The 15,266-nt window shown below is 50.3% G+C and overlaps 5 protein-coding genes across 5 annotated transcripts; all 5 read right to left on the reverse strand.

Annotated features, from left to right (window-relative positions):
* Positions 1 to 362: 362 nt before the first annotated feature.
* On the reverse strand, positions 363 to 3,770 carry BJX68DRAFT_279551 (NRPS-like enzyme; the record flags this gene model as incomplete). Its single annotated transcript, XM_071048759.1, has 4 exons — positions 363 to 2,891; positions 2,955 to 3,117; positions 3,176 to 3,414; positions 3,471 to 3,770. The coding sequence occupies 4 exons, from the start codon at positions 3,768 to 3,770 to the stop codon at positions 363 to 365; spliced, it is 3,231 nt and encodes a 1,076-aa protein (XP_070902241.1).
* Positions 3,771 to 5,236: 1,466 nt separating this feature from the next.
* On the reverse strand, positions 5,237 to 6,413 carry BJX68DRAFT_279552 (glutathione-independent formaldehyde dehydrogenase; the record flags this gene model as incomplete). Its single annotated transcript, XM_071048760.1, has 2 exons — positions 5,237 to 6,000; positions 6,056 to 6,413. The coding sequence occupies 2 exons, from the start codon at positions 6,411 to 6,413 to the stop codon at positions 5,237 to 5,239; spliced, it is 1,122 nt and encodes a 373-aa protein (XP_070902242.1).
* A 476-nt stretch (positions 6,414 to 6,889) lies between these two features.
* BJX68DRAFT_253321 (uncharacterized protein) lies at positions 6,890 to 7,876 on the reverse strand (the record flags this gene model as incomplete). Its single annotated transcript, XM_071042698.1, has 6 exons — positions 6,890 to 7,012; positions 7,049 to 7,173; positions 7,228 to 7,333; positions 7,401 to 7,415; positions 7,491 to 7,631; positions 7,661 to 7,876. The coding sequence occupies 6 exons, from the start codon at positions 7,874 to 7,876 to the stop codon at positions 6,890 to 6,892; spliced, it is 726 nt and encodes a 241-aa protein (XP_070902243.1).
* Positions 7,877 to 10,414: 2,538 nt separating this feature from the next.
* On the reverse strand, positions 10,415 to 11,264 carry BJX68DRAFT_263583 (uncharacterized protein; the record flags this gene model as incomplete). The annotated part of the gene is made up of 2 exons (XM_071044722.1): positions 10,415 to 10,953; positions 11,012 to 11,264. The coding sequence occupies 2 exons, from the start codon at positions 11,262 to 11,264 to the stop codon at positions 10,415 to 10,417; spliced, it is 792 nt and encodes a 263-aa protein (XP_070902244.1).
* Positions 11,265 to 14,020: 2,756 nt separating this feature from the next.
* BJX68DRAFT_253323 (transcription factor domain-containing protein) lies at positions 14,021 to 14,935 on the reverse strand (the record flags this gene model as incomplete). The annotated part of the gene is made up of 1 exon (XM_071042699.1): positions 14,021 to 14,935. One exon carries the CDS (start codon positions 14,933 to 14,935, stop codon positions 14,021 to 14,023), a length of 915 nt encoding a protein of 304 aa, XP_070902245.1.
* Between the last annotated feature and the right edge of the window lie 331 nt (positions 14,936 to 15,266).

A 15,266-nucleotide genomic window follows, 5' to 3' on the forward strand; every position in this document is an offset into this window, starting at 1 on the left:
GGGTGTCAAGGGAAGGCTTGTAGATACTGATTTACAGGATGGCAAGGGAAACATGTTGCTATTTATACCCGCGCCAGTCATTGAGGGACCGGGTATGAAAGAGCATTGATATGGCTACAAAGGCGAGTCCCATATTGTAGGACAATGCCTTGGTCTTAAGCATAAAGAGAAGGACGTTTCCTATCTTTGTCAACAAAGTCCTTTGTTGCAGCTTAGTGGCGGGGAACAAATGGCTTGGTTACTAAAGAGAAGGAAGAGGACCTTTCCTATATCCGTAAACAAGAGAAGTTCTTTGTTCTTGCAGGTTAATGTCCAGGAAAATAAGACCACCATAGCCCTAATCTCGGTGTCTGTATACTATCTCAAGCAGCAAACCATTCACTGACCCACTTCTCAATCCACCCCGACTGAACCGCCTCAACAGCGCGAAGCTTGTCACTGGCTTTTGCAGTGACCTGTGTATCTAGCACATCCCCTCGCTCGGTCTGGGACATGATCGCGGTGAAGAACTCGAGGAGTTTTGCCGCAGGATTCTTGGCTAGAACGCCTTGCAGTTTATTCTCACTCAACCCTGGAGATGTACTCAACTTCTCAATATCCTTGCGCACGCGCTGGAGCCACTCTTGGGAAGGTATAATCTCTACTCTTTTCCCTGTTGTCTTGAGAAGCGCGTCTGCGACCATCGGCCGGATATCCGCCCAGCTTAGCGGATGTAGGTTTACCGGGTGATAAACATTAACGGATGCCGAATCCAATTCTGAGTCGCTGACTGCTCTGCGCTCTCTTACTGCGAGATCAACTAACACTACAGCGAGCAGGTCAATCGGCATCCAGTCCACACGATCCAACGCCAGGCCAAGCGTATCGGGCAGTGCACCCACATGCAGGGAGCTTATAACGAGGCTTGGGAACCATTCTGCCTTATTCCATAATCCTGGTGAGCGCAGTGCGCCGGCAACCTGGCCCACGCGAGCCAAGGAGGCATGCACCAAGCTCCCCTGCCGCGTGGCCTGATCCAGCAGCCGTTCAGCCAGGTACTTGCTATCCGCGTACCCATTTGGTGCGGACTCCGTAGTCCGGATAATGGCTTCAGGTGTCACCCCGCTCGTCGTGCGGTGGCCCATTGTGGAGCTTATTGAGGAGATGAAGAACAGATGCGGTGCTTTTGGCGATTCCGTGCAGAAATTGATCAGGTTGACTACACCGTCTAGGTTCGGTCGAAAAGACGGCAGGGACAGGTTGAAGTTGACGGCCCATGCATTGTGGATGATCAGCGTGGCAGACTGTTGGAGGGTCTCAAATTCGTCTGGCTGTAGGCCAAAGTCTGGCTGGGACAGGTCTGTTGTCCAGAAGGTGACACATGATAGATCGATATTCAAGGAATATGCTTTGCATTTTTGGCGTTGCACATCGATGGCTTCGGCCTTTCGGTTGAGGCAGTGGATGTGGGCAACGGATGGGTTCTTAACAAGGGTATTGAGGAGATACGTGCCCAAGTTACCAGTGGAGCCGGTGAGGATGACGGTATGGGTGTCGACCAGCGGTGGTTGGCTTCTAGATACACTGGGTTGCAGTTTCGCAGAGAGCTCCTGTAGTAGCTGGTCCCGCTGTTGCAACTGCTCCCTCCTGGCGACCTCTGCCGATTCCTCCTCCTTTTGTTGCATGCGCAGCACAGCTTTAGTAAGCTCATCCACGGATGGATGTAGATATATCACACTGGGACTCAGTTCCGGTAGGTCAAGCCCTCTCCTCAACGTCCGTGTGGCGCTGATCGCCTGCAGTGAATCCAGACCCAGATGGAACCAGTTGACAGAGTCGGTTGTGAACTTGTCTTCGCTCCAGCCAGTGCTTGCCATTATCGTCTGCCGGATATAGTCCCTGATTACCTGAGGGTCGTTGACGCGACCGGGACCCGCGTACTCGCTGTCAACCTGTGCCAGCTTGTCTGCATCAGCGTATAGGCTATCTAGCTCTGCCTTGTATAGAGCCAGTGTCCCAGCTCGCTGAACCGTTCCCTTCCCAGCGCGAAGCATCGGTTTACCGGGCTTAGCAAACAAGATATGAGTCTTTGCAATCCGCGCATGAGCCGGACACACAGCATTCGCCGCTTCGATACTCGGCCAGAGCTTCTCAATCATCTCACCGCGTTCAGTCACATCGAGTCCCTTCTCATTCCCGTGCAGCTCCACCAGCAGGGAAGCCTGGAACCGGCGCGCCCCAGCGACCAATGCGGTACTGACTTCCGGGTTCGATGCAGAGATCTGTTGCTCCATAGAGATTGGATTCGTCTTCTCCCCGTTCAGGAAGACGATCACGTCATCGGCGCGCGCGGCCCAGCGCCAGAGGTCCCGCTTGGTGGGATCAGGATGCCGGACGAAAAGATCGTTCGTGTGGTATTCCTGTTTGTCTGGAAACACGGTAAAGACGAACTGGTGAGCCTCGGTATCTGGCTTGCGGACCAGGACGAGCTCGTATTGCTCGTTGGCAACGAGGCGCATTTCGGCGCCCATCCAAGGGTGGATATGCAGATAGCGCCAATCTTTGAGTCGATCCCCGTTGGTTTTGGACTGGATTGTTTTGAGCATCCCAACTTCAGATGCGCCATATGCATTGAGGAGAGGAATCTTTGAAGCGACAGTGTCGCCGATGGATTGCGGTAGGTCACCCCCGCAATACATCAAGCGTTCCAGGTGTGTGCTGCAGTAATCTAGAAGCTCTGCATCTTGGGAGAGTTCTTCAATGATGGAGGGAACACCCAACAGGGTATCAATCCGGGTCTTTTTCCTCGCCTCCACCAGCCCGGACACCGTAGGAAGACCCCCAGATGCAGGAAAAATGATCGTCGTTCCAAACGGAATACTGATGAAGAGCGAGTAAGCCAGACCGGCTGCCTGTCACGTCGTTAGATACCGTGTCGTATGCTTTTATCTTGTTACGCACGAGAGGATACTCACATGAAAGGGAGGTGGAACGAGAAACATCCTCTTTCCAAACGGGAATCTGCTGTGGCTCTCAAAGCCCTCCGGGGGATCCAAGTCGGTCGTACGCATGTGTGTGCAGGCACCTTTATGCGTCCAAAAGATTGGCTTTGGGATTCCTGTCGAGCCGGATGTGTGACTATATAGTAGGTGTCAATTATCCTCAGGACAAGGCAATGAAGGGATGGCGAACTTACATCACTGCCAATTTCTCACTGGCGGCTTCTGCATAGGTCTTTGCGAACTCGAAATGTGGATATTCTCTGTCAAGCAGAGTATCGACACTAGGGACATCAAGAACGCCTACCGTGTTGGCCTCTAGTATGGCCGCAACCGGCGGGGGTCGAGGAACGGGGGCCAGAAACTTGGTGCAGTTCAGCCGGTCAAGAAGGCTACTATGCGCGACAACGCTATTGCGCGGCGATGTAAAAAACATCTAATGACTTGATTAACTGGACGATCTCTTCACGCAATCGCTTTCCGTCCACTCACACAATATCCCGCCTTCACAGCACCCAACACCAGTGCGGGGTAACGCAGATCATTCGGTCCGAGATATGCGAGAATCTCGCCGTTTCCAGGGCCTAACTGCTCTACTAACCACCAGGCACTTCCATTGATTGCATTTGCGAATGCTTTGAAGGTTATCGGTCGATAGCCGTCCTCGTAACTTGTGGGTGATACGGGGTATTCGGCGTAGATGGCGTCGGGTTTCACTCTGGCATAATGATCGACAATGTGAGGGAGAAGCTGGGTCCGTTCGTCGAAGCCTGAAGTACTGTTGAAGGCCATGGGGCAGGAGTTGAGACTTGGGATAAGGAGATGATGTTACAGGTTCAAGTCAAGGGATGCTGGATATCGGCAATCGACCGGGTTTGTACCATGGAGAGAGCTAAACGGTGTCCAGAGTTGTCGGCGTGGCTAAATGATCTTGGACGGTCGCGGGTCGAGGCCCATGGTCACAATTGGAGCACAGTGTGGCTGATGATCCGCTCAGAATCATTCCACACACGGTACAGCCTATCATCGCCAAGTACGTTGTGCAGATCCAATACCTCAAGACATACGATTCCACGGTCTACGACGGTCGCTCGGTGCGGGCAAGCATAGACATAATAGGCAATGTAGAGGATTTGGAGACTTCGGGAGGGACAGATATTGCATTTATATAACTTTGAGACTTAAGAGAGGGATGTGCAGCTTGTTCTAGAAAAGAGAAGATAAAAGATGAAGTAGAAGTTACATATAGATAGCTAGGCAGGCTATTTTGGCGATGAGGCGTTGTTTACTAGTTGCTGGGAACTCCAGGCATTAAGACTCGCTTGGCCCGGGTCCTGAACGTCTATCTTATCATCTATAATATTTCGCTCCTTCCAACATTATCTTAAATATAGAGAACGTCAGGTGGGCCTACATACTGGTCTTGCCACCCTTGGATATCACCTGAATAATGAAAGAACGGCGCCCGCAGTCCAGTCGTCGCCACTTTCATCCATCCCACATCCTCTTCCGTACACCCATCAATTGGATCGAAAGCTTCCTCCTCATACTCGTCCTCATCCTCGCCATCCTCGTTATACAGGTTATATGGCTAGTCCGCGTACACAAAATTGACGTTGCCTGTACCGCGCAGCCAAACAGGGTCCTCGAACTCTTCCCGCATACTCTGCAGTGACTCCTCGTCAACCTGGACAAACTGCTGAAACCTCGAGCTACCTATCTCAAAATGCTGCATCGTAACGTGAGGGGTTGAGTCACTATAAACGACCTGGTCAGCAGGCCCCAGCCTGCTGAGCTCGTCCTCGCGCCATGCCTTGAAATGAACCCGGAGTTTGTCCCGCGACGCGTTTGCAAAGAGCGCCCGGTCCTCAAAGAAAACCATGTCAAAATAATTAATGAGCGTGGGTGTGTCGGATTCAGCTATAATCCGTCGGTTGTCGTCGATGATGGTTTGCTTCAGGCGCTGCCATGTGCTTTCGTCGTTGTAGGTGCAGCGATAGACCACCCACCCCCATTTTTGAGAAACGCGAGTCAAAGACGCGTTATGGGACCGGCGAGGCCACCTTTTGAATGACAAGAGTTTCAGGGAATGTTTCTATTACTAACACTGCCGCTGTAGCAGTAAAAAAGCTGGGGCGGGAGAATTCTAGTGGCTGGCCAAGAGGCGGGTGTAAGATGTATATAAGGGAGAAGGAGTGCATCTTATCTCTGCGCTGGCGAAGAAGAAGAAGAAGAAGAAGAAGGATTAGGCTGGCTATCTAAGGGAATTGTATATACACCTTGATCTCCTCATGTCGGTCGAACCGTTGATAGTATTGTGGCGCCTCATCAATAGAAATAACTTCACTTGTGATGAAGCCCGGACGAGCACGACCAGACGCAATCAATTCCACGAGCTCAGGAGCCACAATCTTGGGGTCGACAATTCCAGCTTCGTACCGCAGGTGCTTACCAAAGAACTCAGTTATGGGGAACGTAATGTTTGGGGAGAGGGTGGATCCGAGCGGTGCACCAGAGGAATTGGCTTGGGCCATGAAAACGCCGATTTGGCCTAGACCTCCCTGGGATGCCGCGACGCCGATCATATTCTGGAGGACAATGTCCTCTTGGATTCGGCCGTCTCGGTTAACCGCTTCCATTCCGACGCAATCTACCGCTCGTGTAACACCATTGGGTTCCAGGGACATGATATGCTCGACGGGGTCAGTCTCGTTGAAGTTGACGGGGATTGCGCCGATGGATGCGACCCGTTCCAGGCGCATCGGGACGTGGTCGATAGAATAGACTCGTGAGGCACCGCGGAGGATGGCAGAATACGCTGCGAGCAGACCAACGGGGCCTGCGCCAAAGACCGCGACGGAGTCTCCTGGCTCGAATCCAGAATATGTAAGCGCAGACCAACCAGTGGCGAAGATATCCGACACGGTCATGTAGTCTCTTTCGATCGTAGAGTTGGTCGTGTTGGCCGTCAGGGGCACTGGAATCAAGGAGTTGTCGGCAAAGGGCACACGTGCATACTCGGCTATCCCAAGTTAGCAACTGGCCAGCTCAACCATCACTAAAAGAAAGATAATTACCCTGCAGCCCACCCAGGCCGGCCCCCGTACCAAACGAGTCCACCTCCGGTGGATGCATGTTCAAATGACCGGTCGCAACATTATCAGGGATAACAACATAGTCCCCAACACTGAGGGACGAGACGGCATCGCCAACCTCCGAGATCCACCCAAGCGCCTCGTGCCCCATCACCCAGGGTGGCGTGCCGCCCTGCACTCCGTGATACATGTGTAGGTCGGAGCCGCAAATAGCAGCAGTGGTTATTCGAACGATTGCGTCCGTGTGGTTGAGGATCGTGGGACGGGGGACGTCCATCACAGACACATTGTAGGGGGTGCCGCTGTAAACAACAGCCTGCATAGTTAGATTGAGCGCCATTGCGTTGTAGTGCTTTCGCTGAGGTATTGGTCGGCTGGCATTAGCCTGAGTGACTTCCGGTTTATATAGCTATATCTTGCTGCCATTGACACCAACAATGACGCGCAACTGGAGCGAAGGTATCTGCCAGGAAATGGAGACAGGGTACTGTATGGCGATCAAGACGATCACTACGAGCGCCAATTCTCCATGCTGGTCTGCCGAGCTCAAACGCCAGGAATTCGTCCCCAGGCATAAGCAACCCCACCACATTGCCTTGCATGGGCGATCTTTAGGGGCACACTAATTGCTGACGGGGCCCACCACGACTGATATGCAAGACCATTGGCTTGAAGTGATTACAATCCTGTGAGTTTGCCTAGCACTGATATGTTGCCCTGTGGACAGACGTCGGACCAATTACCTGACAACCATCTATTCTAGCGACTTCTCGCTAAACCACACAAACCCCAACGTGACCATAATAAGTGCAAAATCTAACTGCTGGTGAGCTCTTCGCTCAACTTCCATAACTTCTCTGCACTCTCCTTATCACTAGCATAGGGTCGAGTCTCCGCTACCTGATAGCCACGGAGATACCTCCCACTCTGTGCAGCCAGCTCTGGTTAAAGTACTGCGACCAGCGTAGTTGCAACGCCTTGGCCCAGCGCTTTCTTGGGCTCCACGTCTGCGGAAAAGCCGGTGTTTTCTCGAGTGATGGCATCAATCTCCTTGAAATCAAGCTCACGCAGATGGGCGATAATGGAGGTACTTGGCATGTCTGTCGGTGCGATTAGCACTGAGGACTTGCACCGCAGTTGCTCGGAATACTCACACCCTGGATGTTCTTCTGCAAGCCGATCCGCCAAGGCCACGGTGACCAGGATGTTCGCTGTCTTGGATTGACCGTAAGCGGTCAAACTGTTATAAGTTTTGCCGTCCTAGAAGTAGATAGGTAAGCTATTGCCAGAATCCAGTGGACGCGATCAGCGAACGCCAAGAACGCACCGAGAAATTCCAATCCTGGAATCGAAACGGCGTCATCCCAATAGGCGCCGCTGGTTAGATTGATGAGCTGTGCGCCCGGCCCGGCGGCACGAATCTGAGGCAGAAGGAGCTTCGTGAGAAGAAGTGGCCGAGATGGTTCACCGCCAGTTGCTTTTCGATCCTGGCCTTGTTCGTCGCCCATGGAATGGCCATGATACCGGCATTGTTGATGAGCACATCGATCTTATCAACCTGACCCGCAATCTCGGCGCTGCCTTGACGACAGAGGTGAAATCGTCGAGATGGATAGTAGTCAGTATCACATCAGTGTTAGGGGTGACTTCATTGATTTCTCGAACCACACTGCGAACTTTGGCCACATCTCGAACCAAAAGGATCACCGCGCGCGTGAAGCCGCAGCCAGACGAATGCACGTCAGAGCCCCGAGGCTTCCGGGAGTGCCGCCAGTGATAAAAACTGCTGGTGTGTGAGGTCATAATAAGTGCGCTCGTTTTGCTTCTCAGCGACCGGTACTTTTTACCTGTCTTTCCTTTGATGGAAGAACCCTATCGCTCAACGACTTAGCGGCCCTCGGTATGACGGTCGAAATTGGCCATTGTGCGGAGAAAAGCAGGAATCGACAATGGATGCAATTTGGCTCAAAGCTGGAACACCATTTGTCACTTCTTCTACACTCTGGTGGGGTAGATTGGATGCTGACATTGCTGACGACGCTGGACTCCGTGGATAGACTTGTTGATCTCTGGATAAAATAAGCCAGTTGCCGTTGTTGAGGTCATAGCCCAATAGCACGATCCAGGTTAAAAAAAAAAAACTTGAAGTTATAGGATAATTTCGATAATGAATGCTCGTTGCACAAGAAGCGAGCCGCCATCTGTTCGGGAACATTCACCCTTTCTTTGTTTTTCTCATTTTCTCTCTGCTTAACGACCGCTCAAAGTAGGGCAGGGCAAGGTCACAAGTTCGAGGGCTGGCTAGGCCATACCCCGGATTCTGCCAATGGCAAGATGGAATGGGGACCCTTTGGGCCCAAAATGTGGAAAAAGACGATGTCGAGATCCGCATTACACACTGCGGTGTGTGCGGATCCGACATCCATACATTGAAGTCTGGCTGGAGCGAAACACCTTGCCGTCAGTGTATCCTATCTCACGCAAACCAAGGCAGATATGATACCTGAGACCTTAACAGGGCGTGCAGGTACATGTCTTCTGCGTGCCCCAACCGGCCCTGATTCTTATACAGAGACGCCATTGCAGAAAGAGTATACTACACTGGTCGACCACGCTGGAGAATACGGTGCCTTTAATCCAGGTGAAGTAACAGTGAGCATTGGTTAATAGTTGCTCCTCCAACCAAGGCCTTTGTGGGGGCAGTTTCGAGTAGAATAAGAGCAACTGTGTTCAGTTTCTCTTGCTGTTCCACGTCAATATCGTCCCGGCACCAGTTCTTCACCACTGGATGGATTGAATATGTTCCGGGGTTGTCCATGGGATTGATTAGCGAAAAGTCACATAAAGTCTGCAATTCATTCTCAAATCACCCTTCCGGTGAGAATGAGTTGGTGAACCATTCCAGTAAAGCAGGGTTATCGCGTCCATATTCTAGTATAGTGGCATTAATGGACGCATTGTCGTAACAGGAAAGTAGGAGGAGTAATCTGGCTGCAAGTGGGTTCGACTGTTGGATTCGTTTCAGCCCTCGGCCTGGCTGCCATTGCCATGGCACAGTGTACGCTCTCCCACCTCTAGAAGACGGCCTGTCGTGAGAAAATCATATCCCTTCAATGTAGATGACAGTGCCTGTGGAAGTGCTCGAACCTGCATTTCGAACTGCCCTAGCCGAGACTTCTTCCCAATAATCGATGCGTGAAAGATGGGGGATGATGGCGGTCCCGATTGTGCTGTCAATTTCTATTTTGCATAGTGTTTGCAGTTTTCGCTGCACTTTGAAGACACTGGTGGAAGCGTCGATTTCCACAGCCATATCCAACCGTGCAATTAGTATCATCACACTTGTACAATATATGGTGGTTCTGGCAATTTTCCTAGAACCTATACCCCTTCCTACACGCATACTATGATTATCTAGATAAAATATTTTACTTCTAATATTGCATGCCTCTCTTACAAATATGTCTAAATAGAAGATAAAGAGATATTTAGGATATGGCTAAGTAAATAATTATTACTTTTATAGAGGTTTAAGGGATGCCATGCCCCTTCTTCTAGATGGCATTATAAAGTAGGAAGAACCTTATTATAATCTATATTTTATAGCAACTCCCAATCTAACAAGGGCCCCACTGAAGTTGCTCGGCCAGGACGAGTGAACAACAGATGGTCAGTGCTGTACTTTCGAGAGCGCGATAGCCTAGAGATTGGTCGGTTTTAGCACATTCTGTGTATCTGATAAATAACATCCATACTTGTACCGCTCTTCATGGAGCCATCGCTCAAGCTCAGCAAACCTCACAAAATGTACTCGTCAAATATTGGCGCTTGGCTGAAGTTGTGGCTTATGGTGGCTGGGTCACGCAAGTCCGCCAACGCTACGTGTTTGGGCTTGTAGTCAATTCAGGCGCGGCAGTATTTGTTCAGTTAACTCCTTCATACGTGGATTGTTTAAACGATAGCCCGTACGCCACGTGAGCCCAGCTCATTATAGCTCCCACAGGAAGAGCTGTCATCTCCGGCAAGCAACCTCATCTTAGATTTTGTGGAACGCCGGATCCCATAGCGCTACAAAGACACCCCCCACATTTAAAGTCTGTTGCAGAATAATGTCTTAGCCGTATCTCTATTCCCAGGAGACACATACAGCCAAAGAGCCAAAGTCCGGAGCGATGCTCTTCAGTAAAAATCTCCTAACATATCCATGACATATATGATATTAAGTGAGGCAAGAAAACAATAATTAGTTTTTTTCAGAATTGGTTAAACTCTTAGAACAAAAAGTGTCTTTGGATATTGCAATTATCAGGTAGAGATTGTTAAAGATATAAGTAGCCAATATTAGTCGGCTAGCTTATACATTTCCTCAACGTCTTCGCCGTCGATACCGTTAAGTCCATCGCGGACAGCTTTGTGAATAGACTCATCAATCCCATCATTTCCTTGTACCAAATCATACCAGCCATCTGTATCCTCTCTCGAAAGCAGGCCTACTGCCACGGCAGCCACGTCCTGAATGGGGATTTGGCCCAGTGCTCGGGTCTTACCCAAGTGGACCTTGCCAGTACCCGGGCTCGTCAGAAGCCAACTAGGCCTCAGGCTGATTGCCTGGAAGCCTGAACTGTCCTGAAGGTTCCGTTTCCTTGACATGGCAATCAGATACTCGTCAGACTGCAGCTTTGCATCGGCTATGTCAGGATAGGAATTCTTTTCTTTGATATAGTCCATGACATCGCGACTATCCCACCATGGAGCCGGCTTCCGACGAGATGCGGGGAATGAAATCAAGAGGAACTTTCTGACTGCCGGATGTGAAGTCGATGCCTTGATGATAATCTTGGCCGCGTCACGGTCAATGCTGTAAACGTCGGAGAAGGACCCTATGTTCCGAGAATATGTCAATAGCTGCCACCTGACATGGTCTCCTTGTGAGCTTACCGGCGGCGAATACCACACAATCTGGGCTGCAGTTATCGAGGATTTTTTGCCGAACTTCGCCGGAATCTTTAAGGTCTTTCAGATCAAGACTGATAACATCGATTGTTCCCTTCTGGTTATCACCGAGGGATTGTATGTATTTCTTCTGGCTCGGGTTTCTGATCACGCTTGTCACCTGCCAAGATCTCGCCAGCATCAGGCTGGTCATGGCTTTGGCAACACGCCCATTGCCTCCAAATATGAGCACGCGCATTGTACTGCAATTTGTCCAATTTGTTCAATTTATTCCCCCTCTTTGAGTGCAGAAAATAATGTGCGCGATTGGCAGAGATGGAAATTAATTTTCTCTTGTATGAATTAAGTTCGCCGCTTGTACCTGGTTCTTCGCTGCCTTATCATGATTGACATGGGCTTCCGAACCAAGGACCAAGTTCTGGCGATGCGGCCTCATTGGTCATAAAATCCATCACCTACACTTGATGACAGCTTTAAAAGCTGACGTGCGTAATGTTTTCGGCACCTTTAACTTGACGGACTTAGGCGGTAGTCGGACTTAAACTGCAATCGGCTTAGGAGCATCATCCACGCCTACGAAATAACACATTGAGACTGGGCTTTCCCATGGAAGTAGGGTGTTCTTGGCATGCATTATACGGAGCGTATACCTAATAACGAACAGGAGTCGAGTCAATACGTCATGTATTGAGGGCCGTGAAACTATATATTTTGACCCCATCCGCGAAGTCCTTTTTGAGTGTCAGCAGAATGGTATCCAGTGTGCGACAGTTCCAGTACTGCCTTGATCTACAATTTATTCACGCTCCAGCAAAAGATAAAGATGGTCAACAGTCTCCCGTTTGCCGACATCCAAGTACCGCCCCCCGGCTTCGGCGCAATGGGCCTTAGCTTTGGCCTGGGTTCTAATCTAAGCCCGAGGAAAAGCTGAGCCGGTGTTATTGAGGGCAATTGAGCTGGGGTGTACTTCCTGGGACACTGCGATAAGTCAGCGAAATCAGTGCGTCTATCATACACCATGTGTAACGGATGGTTTGGATGAGGCCAGGTTGTGTATCAAGCTGGAGTAAATGAAAAGCTGCTGGGTGATTTCATCAAGAAGCACAATTTTCGCAACAAGATATTCGGTGAACTGTGTCTGTTCTATATTTGACAGTTCCAACTTACCTAGCCAACAGTCGCCTCAAAATGCGGCTTTGATGTCTTTGGGGGTAGTGGAAGTGTCACCAATTCCTCCTCCCACATAAAGGAGTACATAGACGGCACAATTGACAGGCTGGGATTCACGCCCGATCTGTATTATCTCCATCGGATAGATCCCATTATGCCGTCTCTGCTAGGGTGCTCCAATTCGTTCATCTAACTTTTCTTAGATACACCTCTTGAAGAATCTATCCCTGCCCTTGATGAGCTTCGGAAAGTTGGGAAGACAAAAGTCCATCAGCCTTTTAGAATGTTCTGCCGCAACCCTCCGCAAGGCCTGTTCTAGTAAGCCTTTTCTGTCTTCCCTTTCTGGCTTTACCGTGTCCTTCCATTGACGTGTGATGATAGTTGCCAAGATCGACGCCGTGCAGGCTGAATATTCAGCCTTCGAGACGCTGCATGAGACTGATGGTCTTGTTGATACGGCCAAGGAGCTAAAGGTGGCTTATTTTGGGCCATGGTTGACTCGTTGATGACTTCCCTTTCAAGTCACCTGATGACTTTGCCCCGAATGATTTTCGCCGAACGGGTATCTATTTTTTATCCCCACCCACCGCCTCAAAGTTATTTTGTAAAAATGGTGAAGATGGCGGGTTACCATTACCTCCAGTTCCGAAATTCCAAGGCGAGAATTTTTACGGAAACCGCGCCATCGTGGAAGAGATCAAGAAGCTTGCCACTCGCAAAGGCTGTAAGACTACCCAGGTTGCACTTGCCTGGGTTGCTTCTCAGGGCATGATCGCCATTCCGGGTACCACCAAAGCACACCGACTGGAGGAAAACTGGGCTTCCAGGGAGATCGATTGACGGACGAAGAGAAAAAGGCTATGCGCCGCATCGTCAACGCGGCGAAGCCACACGGCAACCGCTATTCCCCCGTACATCAGGCCCTGGTCGGGCACTAGGGGTCACGCTCCCGCACATCAAATAAAATTAGGATGCTCTATATTTACACTATTATTTATCCTGTTAAACAATCGGTTATAGGTAGATCCTCAAGAGCCTCCCAGCCATGGAGGGGCCTTTTGGTGGGGTGGGACCCTAAGTGTGATGAGAATTTGCAGTCTACCAACTGCTCTTAAAAACTTATACCTCTACAGTCCTCAACGTTCTTAAAGCTACGTGCACTCCATGAGTTATCAGACAATGAAGTAAATTGTGGCTCTTAGAAGCTTCCAATTCTTAATTGTTAAACTGACGAATCGAAACGCAAGCGAATAACAATTGAAAAAATGATACTTAACGTGACCCCTAATAGCCATGCAGACCCAGAGTCCACGAGCCCCCCTACATGGGCGCAGACGCTGCTAAAGTAAATGGCACAGACTCAAGCTATGCAGAATGAAGAACGAGAGCGACGTTGTTTACAAGACGCCACCTAAAAAGAACGAATATGTCGCCTTGAGGTAATGCTAGAGCAGCAGCTTTTGCTAACCACGGACGACAACAACGACGCCAACAATGATAAATGATACCACATGGAAGGCCTAGACTGCAGCTTCCATCCACACTTTGGCGCCGATTTTCTGACAAAGAACAGCATCACATTGATGCATTGGCTCGTATTGATGAATTTCTCCGCCAGACCGACTACCAAGCATAGATTCCAGCATCTTGGCAGGGGTTCCGGTGCAGGTGTTTGTCTCTAGAAGAAGTGGAGGTCGAACCACATCGGGGGCAGCATGTCGTCGCAGGCTCCAAGCCACTAGCGAGTAAGCGAAACCGAGCGTAAACATGTCCTTGGATTTTAGCTGGGAGTCTGGGACAACGCATCTCTTGGCAAGCCCCTCGTTAGAGAGCAATAATAACCATTCTCTTCTCCCTCAACAATCTTCTCCAAGCCGGTAGAAGATAGCTATCATCCTGCGTTCGATCACGAAGATCCCAGACATCTCTTAGAGTCTCGTATAGCGAGGCAATATTCCCGATGCGATATGCAAGCATGTTCTCCCACCATTCTACCCACCCTTCCCGACCCTGCTGCGGCGCTTCACAAGCTGCGATGAAGCCTGGCCAGATAATAGACGCAGATTGCCTGTTGAAGGCGCGGGGATTTTGTTGCTTGATTCGTTCGATACTTCGAAGGTGGGATAGAACTTCCGAGACGTAGAAGCTAACCTCATGGAATAAAGCACTTCTTGTTCCATCGTCCGTAGAAAGAGGGAGGACAAGGTGGGTAAGGCGGAAAATGCAGATTGCATTGTAAAAGGCCAGAATATGGAGCTTCACGACGCGTGTTGACGCTACGTCGGGGAGGTCGATAATATCCTCTGACTCGAGACGCCAGTCGTTGAGTCCATTAGATAGGCTGTCCATTTCCAGTTGCAAGGTGTCTGGGAAATAAGCTCCAGTGGACGTATAGTAGGCCACGGACCAGAAAAGTGCTGTAACTGCGCGGATGAACATTGTTAGGCGCTTCGTCGTGCCATATGTGTACTGTAAGCACTGGTCGTCAATGGGGCCTATTGTGTATGAAAATTCTGGTAGGATGAGTGAACTTCGCGGGTCCGATGGCCAGGGCACCGGGGTGATATCGTAGTTCGTCGACTGAGAGAGGGTTGACTGGAGGTAAAAGATGGTATTCAGGAACCGCTCTGCCGGGGATGTGGTTTCATCTGGAGCTAACCCTTCTCTGCTTTCCCGCTGCCCTTGATGCTGGGCCTGCAGAGCTCGGAATGCGGAGAGGTGCAGTGGAAATTCCGACATTGAACCGTGCATGATCTGGCCGAATACGAGATCCTCTGTCAGTAACGCTCAGGAGCCTCCAAAAGCACTGACGACCTACATCAATAGTGATAAACGACAGGATAGCGGACAGGGCAGCTTCCATATCGTCAGGCGTCCCAAAGCCCTTTGTAAGTGCAAAGCGGAGATACCTGTAGGCCATCGTGCGACATGACCTTCCAATACTGTCCATCTCGATTGACCTATCAAGGTCTCTTAAGGACGATACTGTAGCTCCGCTGGGAGTGTCGATACCGCGAAGGTGGAACGCTGCTGTCGCCAGAATGGAGAAGAATATTGATCGTGTGCTCCA

This window comes from Aspergillus pseudodeflectus (assembly GCF_044049435.1).
Source record: "Aspergillus pseudodeflectus strain CBS 756.74 chromosome Unknown BJX68scaffold_8, whole genome shotgun sequence".
In the NCBI taxonomy this organism is placed as follows: domain Eukaryota; kingdom Fungi; phylum Ascomycota; class Eurotiomycetes; order Eurotiales; family Aspergillaceae; genus Aspergillus; species Aspergillus pseudodeflectus.